Source organism: Gouania willdenowi, unplaced genomic scaffold (genome assembly GCF_900634775.1).
Source record: "Gouania willdenowi unplaced genomic scaffold, fGouWil2.1 scaffold_434_arrow_ctg1, whole genome shotgun sequence".
NCBI lineage: Eukaryota > Metazoa > Chordata > Actinopteri > Blenniiformes > Gobiesocidae > Gouania > Gouania willdenowi.
The window spans coordinates 141,679-164,449 of NW_021145195.1; the positions used below are offsets into that span (position 1 = coordinate 141,679).

The 22,771-nt window shown below is 39.0% G+C and overlaps 1 protein-coding gene and 1 non-coding gene across 11 annotated transcripts in view; both read left to right on the forward strand.

Moving 5' to 3' along the window:
* Positions 1-114: 114 nt before the first annotated feature.
* Positions 115-22,771, forward strand: part of LOC114460371 (uncharacterized) — a 31,396-nt gene continuing 8,739 nt past the window's right edge. The window contains exons 1-11 of one of the 10 annotated variants that reach the window (XM_028442306.1): positions 135-215; positions 8,719-8,907; positions 9,058-9,183; positions 9,267-9,660; positions 10,170-10,314; positions 10,532-10,613; positions 10,692-10,787; positions 10,876-11,013; positions 11,122-11,433; positions 11,533-11,702; positions 11,968-14,376. In XM_028442306.1, coding sequence (XP_028298107.1) covers positions 12,184-13,461 — 1,278 coding nt within the window. In that variant the 5' untranslated portion in view covers positions 135-215; positions 8,719-8,907; positions 9,058-9,183; ... (6 more) ...; positions 11,533-11,702; positions 11,968-12,183 and the 3' untranslated portion in view covers positions 13,462-14,376. Of the gene's footprint in view, positions 216-7,933; positions 8,041-8,718; positions 8,908-9,057; positions 9,184-9,266; positions 9,661-10,169; positions 10,315-10,531; positions 10,614-10,691; positions 10,788-10,875; positions 11,434-11,532; positions 11,703-11,967; positions 14,377-22,771 lie in introns of those variants that run through there. The other 9 variants (XM_028442302.1, XM_028442304.1, XM_028442307.1 and 6 more) reach the window with 9 other exon arrangements.
* LOC114460421 (5S ribosomal RNA) lies at positions 7,087-7,205 on the forward strand. Its single transcript, XR_003673639.1, has one exon. It is a non-coding gene; the product is annotated as a 5S ribosomal RNA (ribosomal RNA).

Here is a 22,771-nt window from a genome sequence, read left to right on the forward strand (position 1 = left end):
TTTTATTTTGGTTTCCTTCCCATGCAAATAATATTTAAGTTTATTGTAGTTGCAATGTTTCATTTTACTTTACCATGTCATGCTGTGAAACGGACACTAGATGGCGACACTAACCTGAAACGTAAGCGGTGCGCACCGGACGTGCCTCATAATCCAACTGAATGGAGAAAGAGTCACATGTGTCCGGCTTTGCTGTGTCTTCCCTACACTTACAGGTTAGTTTCTCACCTTTTATGTGAGTACAGGTGTTTAAAACATAATAGGGTGCTCCAGTGATAAGTTGCCTGTTAGCTAAAATGTGTGTAGAAATGTAATTTTCATGCTACGTGACGAGGAGAGTCAGCAAAAAGGTGGTCGACACCGTAGTAAGTGTGTACTTTACCTATTTCTATTGGCTCCTGGTCATTTGTGGGTTGTTTTGTGGGACAATAATGTGTTTGTAGTTTTATTTTTATGTGTGAAATATGATGTGTGAGTGCAATACATTGTTTGGTTGTTTAAGCTAATGCTAATGTAGGGATACAAATGTGCTACAACTGAAGCCTAGGTTTAGGGCCTGTACTTAAACTGAGACTGTTGGTGTGGTTAGAGTTCTTGGGTTTGGTGACAAGCCAGGAGTTAGTCATGTTTCTGATTGTTAATAAGTTGGTTAGTTAATGGTGTGTGTGTGTAAATCAATAACTGCATGTAAGGTTATTCTATTTCATTAAGTAAATACTTATATGTTTAGTTATGACAAAATGTACTCTCTTAATTAAGAGGTTAAAAACAAGGTGTTTAAACAAGAATATATAAATGATTGGTGATACAGTTCGATGACATGATTGTGAAGAAATATGTTGATTTTTGGTTTTATACTGAATTTCATATTTTTGTGAAAATATGTAAAATGGACATTTTGTGTAAACAATAACATCTGTGGTTATAACAGTGCTTCATTGCAAGCAGAAATAATAAGAATAATTCATAAATGCAGAAAGGGGTTTATTTGAATGTGTAAATAAATGTGATCCAATTGAATGGAGAAAGAGTCACATGTGTCAGGCTTTGCTGTGTCTTCCCTACACTTACAGCACTCCGCTCAGGAGAATTATCTATACATCTGCTAGCGGAGACCAGACCGGGACCCGCTACACATACAAGTGTTAAATCTGACCATTAACAAATCGGTGGCTGTCTGTGGTTTTATGACATTAAGAAGTGTTCTTTTTATTTGGGCTGTTCCTTATTTGGAGTGGTTAGCATTAGCTCTTAGCCCAGTCTGTGTGTCGGTGTGTTAGCTTAGCATAGTTAGCTTTAGTTGAGTTTCCAGTTCATAATCGTTGCTACAGGTTCATCTCTGTCCCCGTGTTTGTGGAACTTTGGGTGGACATGACGGAGGAACTTGAATGTGTTCCCTTTGTTGGATGGTTGTCTGGTTTTAACCAAGTAGCGGTCCATGATGTATCGCAGCACGGCAGCTTCAGGTAGCCGTGACGATCACCTCACACACAGACACACAGACAGACAGACAGACGGCGGTGTGTGAAGGGGGCGGTGGCGGTGCACGTCAGAGCTTCCGTAAACAATGTTCCGCTCCAGAAAATAATAAGTTGACAACAAACGAGGACAGTTTTGTCCCGTGGAACACGTGTTTTTTTTGGTAATTTTTAGCTAAATTAAGGGACAAATGGCCCGTGACCTTCGATAATTTCCGACATGGGAATTTATCGTTTATATCGTGGGATGACAAATTCTTACCGGTGAGAATATTTTTGATGATAAATCATAAACGATAAAATATCGCACATTCCTAGTTTACAATGACTTAAACTTTGAACTCTTGCCGTATATCACGTGACTCTACACACACACTCTATTGGCTGATCCCAACAACAGCTCTAGGTAAAGTTCAATATCAACAAGGAAATTGTAAAACAATTACACCACAAATACAGTAATGAAATAAATGTGAGAGGGATTCTGGTTCATTATTACAAAAGCTGCATTTATTTTCGGTGTCTAAAAGTTTGGAGAAATACAAATTGGATAGAAAAATGTTGTGTAAGATTTTAATAAGATTTTCTTTAATCCTGTTATTAAAACAAAATTTGTAAGGCAGTGTCCAAGCCTTTTCTCAATTAATGTTTGTAAAAATGTTTCCCCAAAAGGCCTTTTTTCTTGGAGATATTTTCCTCTTTTCATGAAATGTATTCCGTATATGTTTGTTTGTGCACTTTCAGTCCATGATATTTAAACCATTTACCATTAGAAGACGTTCCACTCTTAGGGTTTCTTGAAACTGAAGGTGACTTTTCATTAAAAGGAATAAATCATCAGGAATAACTTTGGTTACAATGTTAAATTCTTTGCTAGTAACAGGGAATGATTTGATTAGGAGGAAACGCTTATAGCTTAGTAATGCTCCTTCAGAGTCAAAGAGATCACTTATAGAAATAACACCTCAATCAACCCAGTTTTGTCTAAATATTGTTTTCCTTCTGATCGTAATGTTTTCATTATTCCAAATTACAGATTTGTGTGGGGAGAAATTGTGAGAGTAACATATTTTCCAAGCTTGAAGAGCCTGTTGATAAAATTTACATAATTGTAATGTTAATTTCGGCTATATTGTAATTAGGGCTGGGCGATATGGCCTTTTATAAATACCGCGATATTTTTAGGCCATGTCACGATACACGATATATATCTCGATATTTTGCATTACCCTTGAATTAACACTTTGATGCACAAAATCACACCAGTATGATGATTCTATATGTCTACATTAAAACATTCTTGATCATACTGCATTAATATATGCCAATTTTAAACTTTCATGCAAAAAAGGGGATATCACAACTAAGTCAAAGTTGACATAACTGTATTTATTAAACAGTGAGTGGCTCAAACATAAAATTGTCAACAGAAAGTGCACGTTCTGTGCAAAATTGTCACAGAGACATTTCAAAACAAGACATTAGTGCAGGATGCAACTCACATGGCATTTCAAAACACAAAATTAAAGTGCACTTTTTGTACATAATGCCACTACAATATTTTAAAACAAATAGTGCCCTTTTGTGCATGTTGTCATTAAGATGATGTAGCCAATTGTACATTTACTGTTGGTTAATAAATTTTTTCTCTGAGATTAGTTTCTAGGTTCAAGTGTGAGTTGGGAATGATTACTAAGATGTGCAGAGAATAGACAGACAATTTGTTGTTTATAGAAAATAAGTACCATGGATTTATTATATTACAGAAAATAATAATAAACAAAAGTGGTCTCAAAACAGACTCCAGTTCACCCGCTGGGATTTAGCTCAGTTCATAAGGCCTGGGGAAAAAAAATAGTTCCACTCAAACGAAAAATGAAGTCAGTCCTACCACCCTGGTAGGGCTGAAGTTCGTTGGGTTGGTCCACTGGAAGAGAACCTAATTAAATAAAGTTGATCCTACCACCCTGGTAGGATTGAAGTTCATGCGTTCCTGGTAAGAGGATCGGTGCGGCGGTCCTACCGCTCTGGTAGACCTGCAGTTCACCGTCCACTACGTCATCTCCGTGGGTAGTTCACCATCTTTAGATCCATGGGGGGTTTAAAAAACCTGGCCGATGCAATCTGAGTCGCCTATACAAAGTCCTCCGTTCTGCTGCCGATCGCTCCTTTTGTCAGGTGCAAGGCACAACCGCTGGTCTGCACATTTAGTAAAGTGCTGTCTGCTGAGCACCGGGTGTGCGTGCTACCGTTCATATGCTGCGTTTTCAGCTGCTGCTTGATCGTTTCCCGTATTCAAGCCTTCTCCTCCCGTATCTCATGCTTCCTGTTTATACTAGGATACTGGTCTGTGATTGGCTGGCGTGTGTGCGTGTGGATGAGTGACGTCAGTGCAGTCTATTAGTGCGGTGAAATAATATTGTATATAAATAACTGAAGAGTAGATGTTATAATAAATTTACTTCTGCTAAATATAATATAATTAAATAATATAAATATAATACATTTCTTTATGACGTGGGTTACAATGACATTTCAAAAAAAAAAAAAAAAAAAAAAAGTCCGCGAGTTTAACGGTATGGTCATTTTCAACACCGCACAGACTACAAGCTGCGATATATCGAGTATATTCGATATATCGCCCAGCACTAATTGTAATTACAAGTGAGTAGAAAACGAAGACCACCAAGGTTGTTAAATATATTATTTGGAATAAAATACCAGATAGACTTAGGAGCTTTGAGAAATATAGTTCAAATCAACAAAATTTAACAGTTCAAAACCCCCTTCTTTCCTGGATCCTGAAAGTTTATCTTTTTTTATATCGTGCTTTTTATTTTTTCAAGTAAAGTTGAAAAACATTTTGTTTATTTCTTTAGACGTTGATTCCTGAACAAAGAGAGATCAAGCAGGATATATTACTCTAGAGATACCTTCAGCTTTCATTAAGAGAATTCTTCCAAATATTGTCAAATCACGTTGGAGCCACATGTTCATAATATTTTGTGTTTTCTTAAGTCGTGGAAGAAAGTTTTGTTGTTGTTTAGTTTTCACGTTTTTTGTGATTGACAGTTTTCTTGAATGGTATATTACATACACTCTCACTATCTGAGGTGGCGGTTGCCGGTCGCCCGTGCACCGGTGGGGGGCTTTCCCCCGTGGCTTGCGCTGTCTGGCGGGGGGCGAGGCCTGGGCTGCTGTTCTTGCGCCGGCTGGGGCTGTGCGGTACTGCTGGGCTGTAGACGGTTCGTGGGCTGTGATGTGGTGACACCCCCAACGGGGGCTTGGCCCAGGGGCTAGGGCTCATTGCGCGGGCAGCATCGAGAAAAGACGATCTGGCACGCTCTGGGGTGCTCGGTCGGTGCACCTGGGGGCCAGAGGTGCGACTTGGTGCCCTAGTCAGCTATGGCCATGGTCGTCGTCCCTGGGGGGGGAGGGGGGGGGGCTGCTCTCTCTGCTGCTTCTGTTCCGGGTCCTTCTGGCCTGGTGTCCGGTCCCTGTTGGCTTTTAGGTACTAAAAACTTCTTTTCTCACATCTTCAGTGGTTTCATTGAGGGATTCTGGGAGGTTCAAAAGCTTCAGGTTCCAACGTCAACTGTACTGTTCAGTTTCTTCAATTGTTTTTATTTTGCTCCAGGAGGTGTTGATTCATCACATGCATTTTGTCATTAGTTGTCTTTGTCACATTCTTGTATGGCATTATAGAAATACTTTCCTGTTTAAGTTTGTCGTATCTTCTATTGAGTATACAGCATCAGTGCCCAAAACATTCCGGAGCTCAGGCGAAACGATGCGCACCGAACGCTATCTTGGCTTCCCCCCTTGTTTTGTGTTGTTGTATAACAAGTTAACAGTCAGGATATGACATGTGTGAATTGAAGTTTCTTCTTCTTTTTGGGATTTATTGGCAGTTTGCACTCAGGTGCATTACCGCCATCCACTGGTTACAAAACTGACCGAAAGACTGATTTTTATTAGTCCGGACTCAAAACGCCACTCACTTTGTTCTTCTTCTTCTGATGAGACGCTCAGAGCCCTTTTTTTTTTTTTTAAATGGATCCCAGGGGCCCACCTCTATTTCTGTAAATTTCCAAATTTATGGGGAAATAGTTTTGTGATATATCGATTCAAAGGCAATTGAACATAGATTAGGATTTTATGTTGCACAATTTGGTGCTCTAAGTTTTGCTCGCTTCGAATTCAAACCTCCACAGGGGGGCGCCATCACCACTTTACTCCAAAAAATCTTTTTATCAGCGTTATTTTCAACGCACGCATGCACAAAATATATTTACACGTCACCCATTATAGCAGACATGGGCAACTGGTGGCCCACGGACTGACTTTGTGCACCCCCAACAGTAAGCGCACAAAATGATCCAGAAAATATTTACACAAAACAACTCCAAAACATACAAAATCACTATGACGTAAACAAAATGAAGGCAAAAATATACAGAAGGACTGCAAAAGTACATGTCTGAAAAACAGGAAATGAAAAAAAGACCATTTGAAAAACAATAGTAATATTAAAATTACAAAAATTGGATTTTTATTTCAATTTAACAATTAATTTTCTAATGATTTAATTTTTATAATAGTAATATCTTGAAAAATTATAAAAATAATATTCTTTTAATTATCATTTGATTATAAAAAATGTTAACTGTATTTTTTAATCTAAATTTATGTTTGAGGACGTGCACTTATAGATTACAATTCATTGAGATTGTGTGATGGTGTTTTAATTTGAAAATGAATAGTAATCTAAACAATTATAAATGTAGTATTTTTTTTTCCCTTTTTAATGAATTAACTATTTGATGATTACATTTGTATACTTTATTTCCTATTAAATTACATTTATATTCAAGGACATAAAAGTTTAAAATAAAGTTGTACGAATTTGCGTGATGGTGTTTTAATTTGAAAATGAATATTAATCTAAAAACTTACAAAAAATATTACTAAGTTATTATGTATTCTATTAATTAACTATTTAATTATCAATGTTTTCTACTGTATTTTTGAACTAAATTTGTTTGAGGAAGTGAACGTATTGAATAAAGTTTTTTGAAATTGTGTTTTATTTTGAAAACGAATAATAATCTAAAAAAATACAAATATAGTATTTTTATTTTTAGTTAAAAATTAAATATTTATTGATTTCATTTTTACTTCACTTTTTGTTTTTTAACTACAGTTATATTTGAGACAGTAAACATATAGAATACAGTTGTTTGAGAATGTGTGATGGTGTTTAAATTTAGAAAAAAAAAATAGTATCTTAAAAATGACAAAAAAAATAAACAAAAATGTTTTTAACCAGCATTTTTTAAATGTTTATTTATTTATTTTTTTTCAATTACTAGACATTCCAGGCCACCACGCGTGGGTACACGGCCCCAAGGTTGAAAAACACAGGCGTACAGTTTGATCAGTGCAGAGGGAAGGTGGAGGAAGCAGCAGCAATTGTGAGCGCAGGCGCACTTTGTGTGAGGGAGCAAGGCAGCGTCTGCAAAGGATCAATGTGAACCGTGTCTCAGACACACAGCATAGCTGTGGGTTAAACGGAGCTAGAAGTAGGCCTTTAGCGGCTGCTTCTCTCGCTTACGGCCATACCACCCTGAAAACGCCCGATCTCGTCTGATCTCGGAAGCTAAGCAGGGTCGGGCCTGGTTAGTACTTGGATGGGAGACCGCCTGGGAATACCAGGTGCTGTAAGTTTTGCTCGCTTCGAATTCAAACCTCCACAGGGGAGCGCCATCACCACTTTACTCCAAAAAATCTTTTTATCAGCGTTATTTTCAACGCACGCATGCACAAAATATATTTACACGTCACCCATTATAGCAGACATGGGCAACTGGTGGCCCACGGACTGACTTTGTGCACCCCCAACAGTAAGCGCACAAAATGATCCAGAAAATATTTACACAAAACAACTCCAAAACATACAAAATCACTATGACGTACACAAAATGAAGGCAAAAATATACAGAAGGACTGCAAAAGTACATGTCTGAAAAACAGGAAATGAAAAAAAGACCATTTGAAAAACAATAATAATATTAAAATTACAAAAATTGGATTTTTATTTCAATTTAACAATTAATTTTCTAATTATTTATTTTTTATAATAGTAATATCTTGAAGAATTATAAAAATAATATTTTTTTAAATATCATTTTATTATAAAAAATGTTAACTGTATTTTTTAATCTAAATTTATGTTTGAGGACGTGCACTTATAGATTACAATTCATTGAGATTGTGTGATGATATAATGAATGAACTATTTGATGATTACATTTGTATACTTTATTTTCCTATTAAGTTACATTTATATTCGAGGACATAAAAGTTTAAAATAAAGTTTTAATTTGAAAATGAATATTAATTTAAAAAATTTCAAAAAATATATTTTTCTTTTAATAAAAACTGAAAAGGGGTCCCACAGACCCGAACACCACACAAGGGTTAAGTAAGTGACTGCAAGTAGCCTATAGAAAAGCCTATAGAGAAAAGAAGATGGAGTTTAAAGCAGCGTCTCATTCAGCAGGTGAGTTTATTTTCTTCTTCTCCTTTTTTTTTTTTTTTTGCTATTTCTACAGTCTGTCTATTTTTTCTGTATCACATTCAGCTTTTTGGTGAACATTGAATGGATGGGTTTTATATATGGTAATAAACATGCTTGTACAGATTGTTTGTTTGTGAGGTAATAACATACATGTACTGTATGTCAAATGGATTGTATAGTTATAACATTTATGTATACACATGGATTGTGTGCAAGGTTATAACATGTACAGGTTTATTTACAATATGTACAGCACAAAGACATGATGGTATGAACATGTGAAAACTATGCCTGACAAATGTGAAAAATGTAGTCTGTAATTCTTGGTGTGTATTAATATTATTGCTGCTAGTGTTGTTTATCATTTATTAATGGTGTTGTTTTTCATTTGTTTCTCACTTTATCATTCATTTGTTGTTGAGTTTACCTCACATCCATGTTGTTCCGCGTGGGTGTGTATTATTATTATTATTATTATTATTATTATTATTATTTTCACTAGTGTTGTCTTAATTTACTATTATTATTATTATTATTCTCTTAATTTCTTTTCTTTATATGCCGCTCTTTGACTTTTTAATTGCTCTACTGGGATGATTAAAGTTTTTTCAGATTCTGATTCTGAATCTGAAAATCATTTGAAAGTTTAATGTTTTTCAGCTTCCTTTAAGAGACCTGGGTTGGATCCACTGTTGCCTGTCCTGTGCATTCTGGACACAAGTGTTCCACACGACAGGCAGCAGTGTATACTGAAACCAACAAAGGAGGCTAAGACATGCCAGTCATTGAGACCGTCTGAATCAAACGAGGACACTCGACTGAGGGATCCCAATACAGCTTGTGAGGAAGGTAATATCTTTGCATTACTATCACACAAGCCCTGACACATATTCATAAAGATATGTTTCCACCTGATCCATCCTGTGGTCTGTGCACTAGAAGTTCCTGCCTACGTACAGTATTAACCAATCTATTGTCTAACATTTCATCCAAAAAAAGATGCCAGATTTTTACAACAACACTATCAGAAAAGCAGTATCTGGGGCAGCACATAATCCCATTTGGGAAATAATGTGGCAAAACTTTTAAGTGTCTGGTAGAAAATGACATGGGATACGTTAAATTGTAAGTGTTTTTCACGAAAGAGAATCAAATACTTTGTATACTTTGATTTTCTTGAATTAATTGTCAAGTTCTGTTTGCTGTAGTCTAGTAGACCGTCACATAAAAGAGAGCCAGGAACCAGGCAGGAAAGCACAAAATAACGAATGGGTGAAAAACAATTGGGTGAAGGATTCCCTGCTCCAATTTGTTAAATTAATCCCCCAAGTCTCCTGTCACCTGGAGGTGAATGTGGACAGAGCCATTTATGGCCAGGGTCGCTTCAAGTCCTTCACCTTTCAGGAAATGTGGCAGTGGTACAGCCTCCACAAGTGCCTTCAAGCTGACCCTCAAGCTGGAAGTGACCATGAGAGGAAGATGGCCCAGGAGGCTTTCTGCTCTGTGCGTCAGTGGCTGGTGATGAAGGAGGACGACATCAGCACAAAGACCATGAAGCGCTTCAGGTTGTACATCCTCAACAAAGAGAAAAAAGAGAAAGAGGTAGGTTAAGGTGACGTAACTAATAAGCAGAGTGCCTTTTATAAGATAAGATTTAAGACTATACTTAATCAGAATCAAAATCAGCTTCATTGTGCTCACACACACACACACACACACACACACACACACACACACACACACGGACCTTTACTTCAGTAAACCGTGCTCTCTATGAACAAAGGTATGACATTACATATCAACACTAAACACAAAACAAGCAGAGACCAAAATGTACAAGACTAAATAATAGAATAGTGCAGTGGTGAGTAGTGCAAAAGATGTTGAAGTAACTTGGTAATAAAGATGTTTGACATATAGGATGATTTACAAAAGGTAGAGTTTTACAGTCTTTACATTGAAGGTATGCATAAATTGATCATTTTGATTAAATAATATATACAGTCTATAGTCATACATACATACATACATACATACATACACACACTGAGCCAGCTCTGACACTGTGACTGTTTAGTGTAACAAACTGTACTTTACAAAAATCTCTCCAGAAAGTGACCCCGGCTGCAGCAACAGCATCGTCACAGACAGTAACACCTCCTGCAGTTACAACTTCCTCCAGCTCCTCAGTCTCCAAAGCTGACGACTCTTGGACAGATGATGCTTTGCTGGTTGAAGCTCTCACCACTTATGAAAGTAAATCCTTTTTTTATTGATTGATATTTTAAAATGATGTAATTCAAAATGTGTGTAGAATTTCAAATATATTATAAATGAAACTGTAAATCTGTTTGGAAAAACACAACCTAAAAAAACATTTGAAGATGGTTGAAGCTCATATTATTGTCATAGTTTTATTTCTGCCTGGATATGGATTAGTGGCTTCATAACCTTGTCCCTCATTTTCTTCCAGCTGCTGTTGAGAAAGAGGCTCAGCCAGACCTTCCACAGACCGCTCAACCAGACCCCTCAGAGACCCCATTTCACCATCACCAGTATGGACATAGTTCATAGATCAATCACACCAAGCCTATCAACATACATGTTTGTGCGAATACTCTAATCTTTTGAAGGCCCCTCTTTCAGCTCCTGGTGGTGAAGTGACAGTTGCAGATTCAGAGCCAAGTGAAGGCACTGTGTCCCCTGCAACACAAGTTGCTCAATCTGAAGTAATACATTACAGTACAATACAATACAGTTTAATGTACCCACAGCTCTGGTTGGTTAATGAAGGATTTGTCTTTGTTAAAACACCAGGTGTGATTTGAGGGCTGCCATAAAATGTGGGAGTCTGACCTCCATGGGCTTCCCAGTGCATACATCAAGTGGCTGAAAGATGATTCAGAGAAAGGGCTTATCCAGAAGATAATGTCTTACGAGGACACACATGGAAAGGTCAGGAAAAGGATGGTCCTCAAGGATGATAGGAGTGATTTCATCCCCCTGAGAGTCCCGGAGTGGTGGTGGGTGGAGTGTCCTCAGAAGACTGCTTTTTTTCCACAGCCGTTTGTTCTTTTGGAGACCTGTCGGTGTGTGGGGTTACAGCCTTCGCTGTCCCAGGACGGATTGTCCTGCACAAGGTGACAGCAAGGCTTTTCTTTACCGCTGTGGCTATTCCAAAACAGTGAGACATATCTGCGAGATGTCTGGCTGGTACTCTATGCTGACAGAGGTCCTGGCCTGTAATGAATGCCGGAAAGCTGCCAAGGAGTCAGCAACACTTTCTATTGGTCGCTTTTTGGCATGGGATGCAGCCATTCTCAAACAGCCCAGTCCAGCTCATCAAGCCATGTTCCCAGCAGTTTTAACACGGATGTAAGTGTCTAATTTATTTCCAAATACTTTGAATTCACATAAAAACAACAAAACAACATAGTTTCACTGACATCACATGATTGTGTGCTGTCATTTCAGGCGCGGGGTGGACAAGCAGATCATTCGGTTAATGAGGGATCGCACTGTGGGCAACACCATGGCCAAGGTCTGGAGGCAGGTCCAGGAGAGGCACTGTGAGGATTACCTGCACAGAAAAGACCTCTACACCACCCTCCTTAGCCAGCTCAACAAACCTGGTGGGATCATAAGTAAGTCATATTAGACATACAAACAAATGTATATTTTTCACCTGCTGTCCTTAGTCAGGTTAAAATAAATACAACAGGAGGCCATAATGTAACATGAATGTGCGACCTCTGCTGGATCTCTGAAAACACTACAAGTGAGCAGGAGAGAATAAATTAATACTTACTTTAGTGACATACTGCTACAGTTTAGTCTAAAGAAACAATGTTTATATATTTGTATGTCTCTGTATCTGTGTGTAATATTAACATCCACCTCTGCCTCCAGGAACACTCAGCCATCAGTTTCAGCGTCCTCCAACAAGAAGGGAACTGCCGTCACCTCAGCTGCTGAGGAAAGCCTTCCTCATTTCTGAAGTAGAGAACATCGAGGACTACCGACTTTTGGCAAAGTCCTCAAATATGACTCCACCAGGAAGGTAACTTTGACACAGGAACATGTTTTATTTAAATGTTTTAGTGTCAGGAAAAACCTGAGTGTGGAATGATGGTCCAGCTGGACATCTTCCACTGGATCAAAAGGTTTGATGCTGCAATTCGGACGGATCACCATGCAAAGTATGCACTCTTTAAGTCTGCCCTCTCTGCTGCGTTCTTCTCATATATTAAAGATGACATGGCATTGTTCATCCAAGCCATATGTGCAGGGCATACTACAAAGTTTGATCATCTGACTGATGCTCAGGTCATTGACTGGCACGTGGGCAAATATGATCTCATACATTTTGTCAGGAGGATCACAGTTGGAGCCCAAGAGACCTTTGTGCGTGTTGAGCGTGTCGTTGACATCCTGAAGGGAGCGGCTGGGATGGACGAGAACCAAGTCCATCTGTTCAAAGATCCATCAGCCATCGACCGGGTCTGGGAGAACCAGCAGAGACACCTGGAATGCATACAGGATCCACCAGGGAGAGACATGTATACCATTGTCAAGTACGTCACACGTAACGATGTGCGCCTGCCATACTACATCACAGTGAGAGGAAGCAACAGCCTGGAGGGCTTTCACTCCTTCCTGCCGAGCATGATTCCTGGGCCTCGTTGTGCCGCCGTCCCCTTCCAGGTCTATCTCCTCAGTTGCAATGCACGCTGGAACTCTGACAGGGACTCAGCGAGTGTTAAAGGAAGAAAGAGGAGGAAAAACAGGGTGTATGTGTCTCCTTTGACACACCGCCTGAATGAGAGGTGCCAGGAGTTGTTTGGCGAGTTAGAGGAGGTCAATTACAGACATCCTGTTCCTGCTGGGGACGAGCGGATTGGCTTGGAGTATTTGTTTTCCCAGTCGTCTGAACCTTTTTGCACTTCTAAGCATTACGCTCAGAGCAAAGAGACTCTTCTAGTGGCAGAGGATGAGGACGATGTGGTGGTGGTTGCTGCTGCTGACACGGAGGACTCCATGGAGGATGATGTGGGATACACCTCTGAAGGTGAGAGTGACAATCTGACTCCTCTGAGGAGAAATCTGCATCTCACTGATCGGGTCGTGGCTGCTGAGCTCGACCCCTGTGTGGAGCATGTGTGGGGCCCAAATCATCTCCCTGGATACCAGCATGTAGAACAGCTGAGCAGGGTTCTTGTTGAGATTGCTTTGGAAGAGGGAAAGCTTGCTCTCAGTGAATCTACAAGACAGAGCGTTGTCAGCGGCTGGAACAAGCTTGACCTCCATGATCGCAGCATCAGGAGTTTTGACAGCCTGTACTCGGCACGCTGGGGTAACGCACCAACGGTGAGCCGTCTGAGTCTTCTTTGGTGCAAAAGCTAAAGTTTAGTAAGCGTTACTCAGCCGCTCACGTGGTGGACCCCAGAAAGAACCGCCTGATGTACTGCATCAGTAAACAGCTGTGGCTTCATCCTGGCTGTGGCACAAAGGCTCGTGGGTCCCCGCTCAAGCATAAGATCACCAAACTGTATCAGCGGGTGCAGCAGAGAGTGACAGTGGACGACCCTGAACTCAGCAAACTTGGGATTCCCCTCCTGAAAATCAACACAAAATGTGTTGCTGAGTACATCAAGAGACAGGAGGCTCTGTCAGCCGTAAATGTCACAGACCAAGGTTCTGCTATCCTCTGTCGAAAGCAGAGTATGTCCAGTGCCAGCCCACCCCCCACAGCAGAGCTCCCAGATCAAAGACCGCACACCAGTCGACCTCAAGTCCAGTATGAGGTCACGCCGTCTATGGCGGGAACGATGAATTGCAAACTGAGGCTTGCTACTGCAGTCCATCCTCAGCAGTCACTAGCATCTCAAATCATTTCCACAGCAGCAGGACTCCAGTCCACCCCCCTGTTAAGTCAGCCTATCACAACTGCACACCTGCCAATACCTCCAGCTCTTTACCCCCAGCAACAGCAGCCATCTTTTTTGTTGTCACAACCGCTTTCCTCAGCCAGCTCCCCGGCTAGATCAACTTTGTATAAAAAAAAGAGAGCTGAGCGTGGCGGCACAAACCTTCAGGCAGTGAAACTCTACACGTGTGTGCTTTGCGGCCAGTCCACTCAAGGACACGCAAAATACAAGAAAAAAACTTTCTGTACAAAAACCATGTCATCTACCTCCAGAGGACTGAGTGGCAAGACTTTTGAAATACTTGCAGACTTTAAAAAGGCAATGGACGAGTTTTTGGCCTCGCAGTCCCAGATATTATTATTGTTTCATTATTATTATTTATTTCTAGCATGTTTATTTAACTGGTTTTTTTACAATTATAGGTGTTTTTATTGGTATTATTATTTTGGAGAATTGTGTTGTCATGTTTATAATATATATAACTAAATAATATACAATATATATTTATAATAAAATAAATATTATACATAATATAATATATATAATATTAAAATAATATTAAAAAAAAAATCTCTTCCTCACCCTCCGCGGGCGGTCTCTTATTTTTCTTTCTCCAAGCTTGGGTCCTCTACCAGAGGCCTGGGAGCTTGAGGGTTCTGCGCAGTATCTTTGCTGTTCCTAGAACTGCACTTTTCTGGACCGAGATGTCTGATGTATTTCCTGGGATCTGCTGGAGCCACTCCTCCAGTTTGGGGGTCACTGCCCCGAGTGCCCCAATGACCACGGGCACCACTGATGCCTTCACCCTCCAGGTTTTCTCCAACTCTTCTCTGAGCCCCTGGTATTTCTCTAGTTTCTCATGTTCCTTTTTCCTGATGTTGAAGTCGCTTGGTATTGCTATGTCGACCACAACGGCTTTCCTCTGCTCTTTGTCCACCACCACAATACATATGTATATTGTCAAAAACCACAGTAAATGAATGCCAATGTAGCAGTCTCACAGGTGCCCACTAGATGGAGGCACCAGGGGAGAAGAAGCCACACCCAAGAGAGAGACTACTAACAGGCACACCTGTGCAGCACCTGCTGTGCTCCATGCAGTTGCTCATGCGTCCTTTGGTTGTTACAAATGTAAGTAACCTGCAACCAAATGTTGTATATTGTTTAACCTTGTGTATTATATATTGTTTAATATTACTGAATGGAATATACCTTGCCTTGCAGAACCATGTGGCAACAACTTTGGAGATTAAACTACTGTAAACTGCATTAACTGTTTCCTGATGGTCTGTGGCTCCAGTAAAAACATTTATACATAACATAGACGTACCACAGTTTGAGAATCGCTGCAACTCCAGCTACACTTCACCTTGCTCCAGGAAAGTGCTTTTCTTTCAGCCTCATATTTTCCCACTCATGTGTGAATGGGCTACAGATAACTTTGAGCTGGGCATTGTTTAAAGCTCACTAACCCACTCCTAACCATTGTGTGATTGTGCAGCAGCACCGATCCCGACCTCTGACCTGTCTCTCTTCCTGGAAGCTATAACCGAGCTGACAAAGCCATACTAACAATTCATTTAGTTAGTTAACTAACCCTAACACCCCTTCTCTTTCAACTAGTTTTATTTTATTTTATTTTACTTAGTTTTATTTTTGTTTTGTTTTGTTTGTTTTTTGTGTTTTGTTTTCCCCTCTTTTCTTCTGTTCAGGTACCAACTGATCCCAAGAGAGGTTGCCAGGTGTTTGGAGACTACCCTTCCTCTGACAACAACCGATCATCTGCACGATATTCGCCTGATGACTGCTTGATCATCTACAATGCTGACCAGAGGTGGATCAACCAGAGGTGGACCGGCCCTTTCCAAGTTCAGCTGACGACCCACACGGCAGTGAAGGTCGCGGAGTTGGTGACATGGATCCAAGCAGACGATTGTCGACACCAGCTAATTGCTAACACTGGCTGACAACAACAAAGGGGGAACCGACAAGGCCACTGAGTGTGGCGGTGCAGTAACAACTACGCCGTCTAAACTGGCTTCTCAGGTGCGGTGCACAAAGAAGCGTTCCTTTGCCTTGTGGGATCACAGGAGCTGATCCTTTTTCATGAGACACACTCAGTTGGAAAAAACGTTCTAAAACGAGAGCCTAGATCAAGCCCTGAGGACCCTGCCGACTTGGGACTTTTGTTCTTACTTTGCTTTGTTTATAAGCCACACCCATGGAAGGCTTATAGCTAGGTGGAGGGTGGACAACCTCACACCTGGCTGCAAGATGATACAGTCACAAGCCCTTCTGCTGTGATTGAGGAAAACACTCATTCTTCACTCATGATGCCGCCAATCAAGTGGGGTGGTTCTAACCATGGTTCCACTAATCTTCTGGCTATTGGTGACCCCAGTTACCAATGGGACCACTGGACTCAGTCAATGAATGTGAGTGATGTCCTTGATATAAATTGGGATTTTTGCTTATCGAGATGGTAGTAGAGGTTTTGATGTTTGATGATTCATGTCATTGATGATAATGATGACGTTTTTAAAGGTTTTTGCTTATTTCCACATTTTTGTTGCTCTCACAGATACGTATGTCTGTCTGACAAAAAAAGAATATGTCCAATGTACGAAAATAACAATGCTAATGGTTTACCCTGACAGACAGCAAAGGTGGATCCAAGGTTATTCTCTTGGAATATAATAATTTTGTTTCTTGATTTGGTCGTTGATGGCAACCAAAAGTGGGGAATTGTTATTGTTATGGTGACTTTTTGGTCGCTTGCCCTTCCGACAGGATGGAAGACCTTTTTTTGTACCGTTTCATTTAGTTTATTATAGACCTTTTTTTATTAAATCATCATGCTTTGACTGGACTTCATCATTCAACCAGAGCACAAATTATGTTTCCAAATGAGGGCAACTGCAAATTTGCCGTGACAATACGTTCTGGAAGTCACTTGTCAGCCAGTCCAACGACTATCCTGTCTCGGATCAGCTCATCATGCAATTGTTTATAATTACAATGTTCTGCTAGTGCATGCAGGGCAGTGACAAATGCATCTACAGTCTCATTTGGCTCTTGTTTCCACATGTTGAAGCGTGCTCTTTTGTAAACAATATACTTCTGAACTATGAAAAAGTTTTGAAAGCCCTCCTTCACTTTAGCATATTCATGTTGATCGGCATCGTTTAGCTTCATCCCTCTCCCATGCAGTAAATTAAGGTATTAACCTGGTTTTCTTCTGAGTTTGAAGACAGACTGCTTGCTTGCCTGAACCTTTCAAACTTCTGGATCCACTTTGTCCACTCGTTTGGATGGGAGAAGTCGAAGGCCTCCGGTGGTTGGATGCTGAATGTAGCACTGGGTGCGCTAGCCCTCCTGGTAACGCCGACCCGGCCCTGCTCGTCGTCACTGTCACTTGCCGTAGCGATGCTTTCTCCTCTCTATCTGCTGAAGACCGCGATGGAACCTTGGTTTAGGTGCATCCCACTTCTGACACCATGTGCATCTTCTATTCTTTGGAGGAATGTGTACAACAGTCGGACTGCGTGTCATCACTTAGGTACTTTATTTTTTTTACACACCGCACCCCGTGACTCTACACACACACACACTCTATTGATTGATCCCATCAACAGCTCTAGGTAAAGTTCAATATCAACAAGGGAATTGTAAAACAATTACACCACAAATACAGTAATAAAATAAATGTGAGAGGGATTCCCGTTCGTTATTACAAAAGCTGCATTTAATGTCGGTGTCTAAAAATTTGGAGAAATACAAATTGGATGGAAAAATATTGTATAAGATTTTCTTTAATCCTGTTATTAAAACAAAATTCTTAAGGCAGTGTCCAAGCCTTTTCCCAATTAATGTTTGTAAAAATGTTTCCCCAAAAGGCCTTTTTTCTTGGAGATATTTTCCTCTTTTCATGAAATGTATTCCGTATATGTTTGTTTGTGCACTTTCAGTCCATGATATTTAAACCATTTACCATTAGAAGACGTTCCACTCTTAGGGTTTCTTGAAACTGAAGATGACATTTCATTGAAAGTAATAAACCATCAGGAATAACTTTGGTTACAATGTTAAATTCTTTGCTAGTAACAGGGAATGATTTGATTAGTAGGAAACGCTTATAGCTTAGTAATGCTCCTTCAGAGTCAAAGAGATCACTGATAGAAATAACACCTCAATCAACCCAGTTTTGTCTAAATATTGTTTTCCTTCTGATCGTAATGTTTTCATTATTCCAAATTATAGATTTGTGTGGGGAGAAATTGTGAGAGTAACATATTTTCCAAGCTAGAAGAGGCTGTTGATAAAATTTACATATTTTGAATGGTAATTTGGCTATATTGTAATTACAAGTGAGTAGAAAACAAAGACCACCAAGATTGTTAAATATATTATTTGGAATAAAATACCAAATAGAATTAGGAGCTTTGAGACATTCTATTTAATCTTAAAAGTATCGTTCAAATCAACAAAATGTATCAGTTCAAAACCCCCTTCTTTCCTGGATCCTGAAAGTTTATCTTTTTTTAAATCGTGCTTTTTATTTTTCCGAGTAAAGTTGATAAATATTTTGTTAATTTCTTTAGACGTTGATTCCTGAACAAATAGAGATAAAGCAGGATATATTAGTCTAGAGATACCTTCAGCTTTCATTAAGAAAATTCTTCCAAACATTGTCAAATCACGTTGGAGCCACATGTTCATAATATTTTGTGTTTTCTTAAGTCGTGGAAGAAAGTTTTGTTGTCTAGTTTTCACGTTTTTTGTGATTGACAGTTTTCTTGAATGGTATATTACATACATTCTCACTCTCTGTATCATGTATGGATAATATTTCACATTTACCTATGTTGAGTTGTAAGCCTGATGCTTTGGAAATTATTTTAATTAATTGTATTGCTGGTTCAATGTGGTGTTTATCTTTTAAAAACAAAACCGTATCATCCGCCAATTGCGTAATTCAAATTTCTTTTTGAATTATTGATAAACCTTTAATTTTAGAGCTGTTTAAAATTTGTAATGAAAGGAATTCTGTTGGGATTAGTAAAAGAATTGGTGAAATTGGACAACCTTGACGAACAGATCTATTAACAGGGAATCTTTTGGAAGTGCTCGGGTAAATCATTAAGTTACTATTGTTATCTTTGTAAAGCATTTTAACAATTGAAATGAAACTTCCCCCAAAACCCATGAGATCTAAAATCTTGTATATAAATGGATGTTTCAGAGTGTCAAATACTTTGTAGAAGTCTAGAAAAATTATAACTACCTCTGAGTCCACATGTTCAGAATAATCAAGCAAATCCAAGATTAGTCTAATGTTATTACTTATGTGTTGATTTGACATAAAACCTGTCTGTGTTTCATTCATGATTTCGCCAAGATCTCTTTTATGTGTCTGGCAAAAACAAGTGAGAATTATGTATAATCAATATTTAGGAGAGTAATTGGCCTCCAATGTTCTATGCATAAAGAATCATTGTTTGGTTTGGGAATCAAGCTTATTAATCCTTGTTTCAGAGTGGCTGTCATTTCTTGATTAGCAATGCAATCTTTGTACATATTCATTAATGGGAATTCAATAATCTCCCAGAAAAATATAAAACTCTGACTAAACCATCAATTCCAGGATATTTACCTTTTTTCTAATGTTTTAGGGCTTCAATAAGTTCAAAGTTCGAGAGAGGTTTATCACAATTCTTCTTGAAATGATCTGAAATAGTAGGGATAAATTCTTTGATTGTATTAAAAAATTCCTCACAGTGTTCTGAATTGAATTTAGATTCATATATTTTTTTATAGAATGAACAAACATATTCTGAAATGTCTTTAGGATTAGTGTTTAAGTTGTCGTTTATTTTTAGTGCCGACATATTCTCTCTTTTTATTACGTTTTTCAAGTGCAAAGAAATAAGTCGAATTTTGTTCTCCATTTTCCAGCCATTTAGCTCTAGATCGTTTATAATTTGACTGCTTCATTATATAATTTATCCATTTCTTTTTAGAGTTGTAATTTTTTTGTTTGCTCTCTTATAGAAAGATTCTCTTTATTTAATAAGGGCTTTAAACTATCCATAACTCCTCTTTCTTTTGCATTGTTAATTTTCTTTATTTCTTTGCTACGATGAATAGCAGTTTCTCTAATTTTGAATTTGAAATATTCCCATTTTTGAATATTATTTAACTTTTCATTATTGAAAATATTTAGTGCATTTTGTTTCACAAAGTGTTGAAAGATTGTATCTTTAAGTAAGTTTTTATTTAGCTTCCAGTTTCCTCTTAGATTATTATTGTTATCTTTGGAACCAGAAACGAGAATCAAAATCATTTTGTGATCAGATAATGGAGCATGTAAATGTGAAACCTCAGATATAAATTGTATACAAGATGAAGATGTTAACCATGAGTTTATTCTAGAGTGTTGAGTGTGTCTAGCATTACACCAGGTAAATTCCTTACAGCTAGGGTTAAAAAACTCAATGTCATTCACAATGTCTGTCACAAGAAGTTTTTCAGTTTGGTAAAATGTAGCTTTAAAACAGAAGTTTTTAGAGTTTTTTTCCAGGATTCTATCTATTGAATCATTGGAGCATCATTATAGTCACCTCCAATAATTAGTGTGCATCTTTATGTTTCCTTGTTGATACTCAATTTTGGAATAAATCTGATAAAACATATTTTTAGCTTGAGTTACTCCATTGTGACCATATACATTGCATAGTATGAAAAGAGAATTGTCTAGTTTGAATACAGTTATAATCCATCTGCCATCTTTTGCCATGAGTTTCCAAGACATTACCAGTAAATTTATTAAACAAGAGACATTCCTGCTGGGATGACGTGATCCCTGGAATGCGATGCCAGCGTAGTGTCTATCTCTGCCTAGCATAGTCATGTTTTTTTCAATAATCTGATATTATACAACAAATACTTCAACGTCCATCTCATCATGAGTACTTCCTCAACCAAAGACGCTTGGAAAAGGGAGGCTGAACAGTCACCTATAAAGAGAAACTAAAGAATCTGCCATCTCGAAGGAAGAACTGGATGCAGCCATTGCTAACGGCATTAAGCTAGCGCTTGAAGATCAAAGCGGTGTACTGGATTCAGCTGTTGCCTCCGCCATTAGGGATGCTGTGGATTCGATCCTGGTACCAGCTTTACATGACATGCGAACAGAAATACAAAAGACTGCTGAAGCCGTGAATGGCTTTACCAATGAACTCGATAAAGTGAGCAAGTCTGCTAAGAGGACCCAGGACCAAATGGATGCTGTGCAGGCCGCTGCATGGGAATATAGGCGTTCGCTTAGCGAGCTAAAGTCGCAGCTTGACCTCCTTACCACAAAGTTGACGGACCTAGAGGACAGGGGGAGAAGGAATAACATAAGGCTGGTCGGCTTTGTTAAGGATTCAAGTTGGACCCCAAAGCAGAGACGGAGACAGGAAAGCTTTAAGAATTATTTTACAAAAAAAAACGAAGTGGCTGAGGTGACGGAGGCTGGCTGGGAGCGGACGGACCCAGGAACGCAGTGAGGCACAGAAGATATCCTGAGCAAAGGAGGAAACAGGTAAGTATCAAAAATCCTTAGTGATCAAACAAAACAGCTCTAACAGTACCGAGCGTGACGGAATTTTCTGGCAGCGTGGAGAGGACTGAACAGAGCTTTTGTATCAGGCTCATCAACAAGGATCAGGTGTGCCTCGTTGCTGCAGGTCTCAGCCACGCCCCCCGTCACCCAACAGCCCTGTAGAGAAACAACCCCCCCCCCCCCCCCCCCCCCAAGGGACGCCTCCTGGCGGCCGACCCAGCTTAGTGGGATGCCCAGCATAGAAGTCCCGGAGGAGAGCAGGGTCCAAGATGAGGGACCGGGAAACCCATTCTTAATCATAAATTAGCTTTTACATCCATATATTGTCCAAATGAGCCTGATAGAGACCTTTTTATTTTCATTGGAAACACACTATTAGAACAAAATGATTGTTCCCTTGTAGTGGGGGGTGATTTGAATGCAGTCCTTAATCCATCTCTTGATAGATCAAATTCAGATGCTACTGCCAATCTATCATCTAACCTGCTGAATACACTTATTAAAGATCTTGCTTTGCATGATCTTTGGCATATACAAAATGCTAATGCAAGAGATTATACATTTTTCTCTGCTAGACACAAGACATTCTCCCGGATAGATTATATTTTTCTCAGCCCAGCTTTAATTACAGAATAATACAAATTAACACAAATTTATTCATCACTATTTTACCGAGACTACTGTCCGATCACTCTGCACTACTGTGCAACATTGATTTACCCAATATTAAAATAAAAGCACCAAGGTGGCGACTAAATACTTCCTTACTAATTAACTCAGGATTTATCATTTCACTTAAAACCCAATTAAAAGAGTTTTTGGACATTAATACACAAGAGTGCTCTAACCCACAGATATTATGGGAGGCCACAAAGTGTTTTATCTGTGTTTCTGTATCTCATTGTCTTCAACTCTAGCAAAGACAAGAGTTCGACAAATAACAAATTTTGAAAACAAAATACAATCAATAGAGACTTTACAAAAAAATAACTTCACAGAGGTTCAGGCCAAACTACTGACATCTTTAAAAAATTATTACAACACTGTTATTCACAACATTCACGATCTTCGACCAATACAGGACTTAAGAACACATTTCTCACTGCTTTCACTTACTTTGTTTATTTTCAGCTAAGATCAGCCCTAAAAGCTTATGGAGTTCCCTGGAACTCTCCCCTTT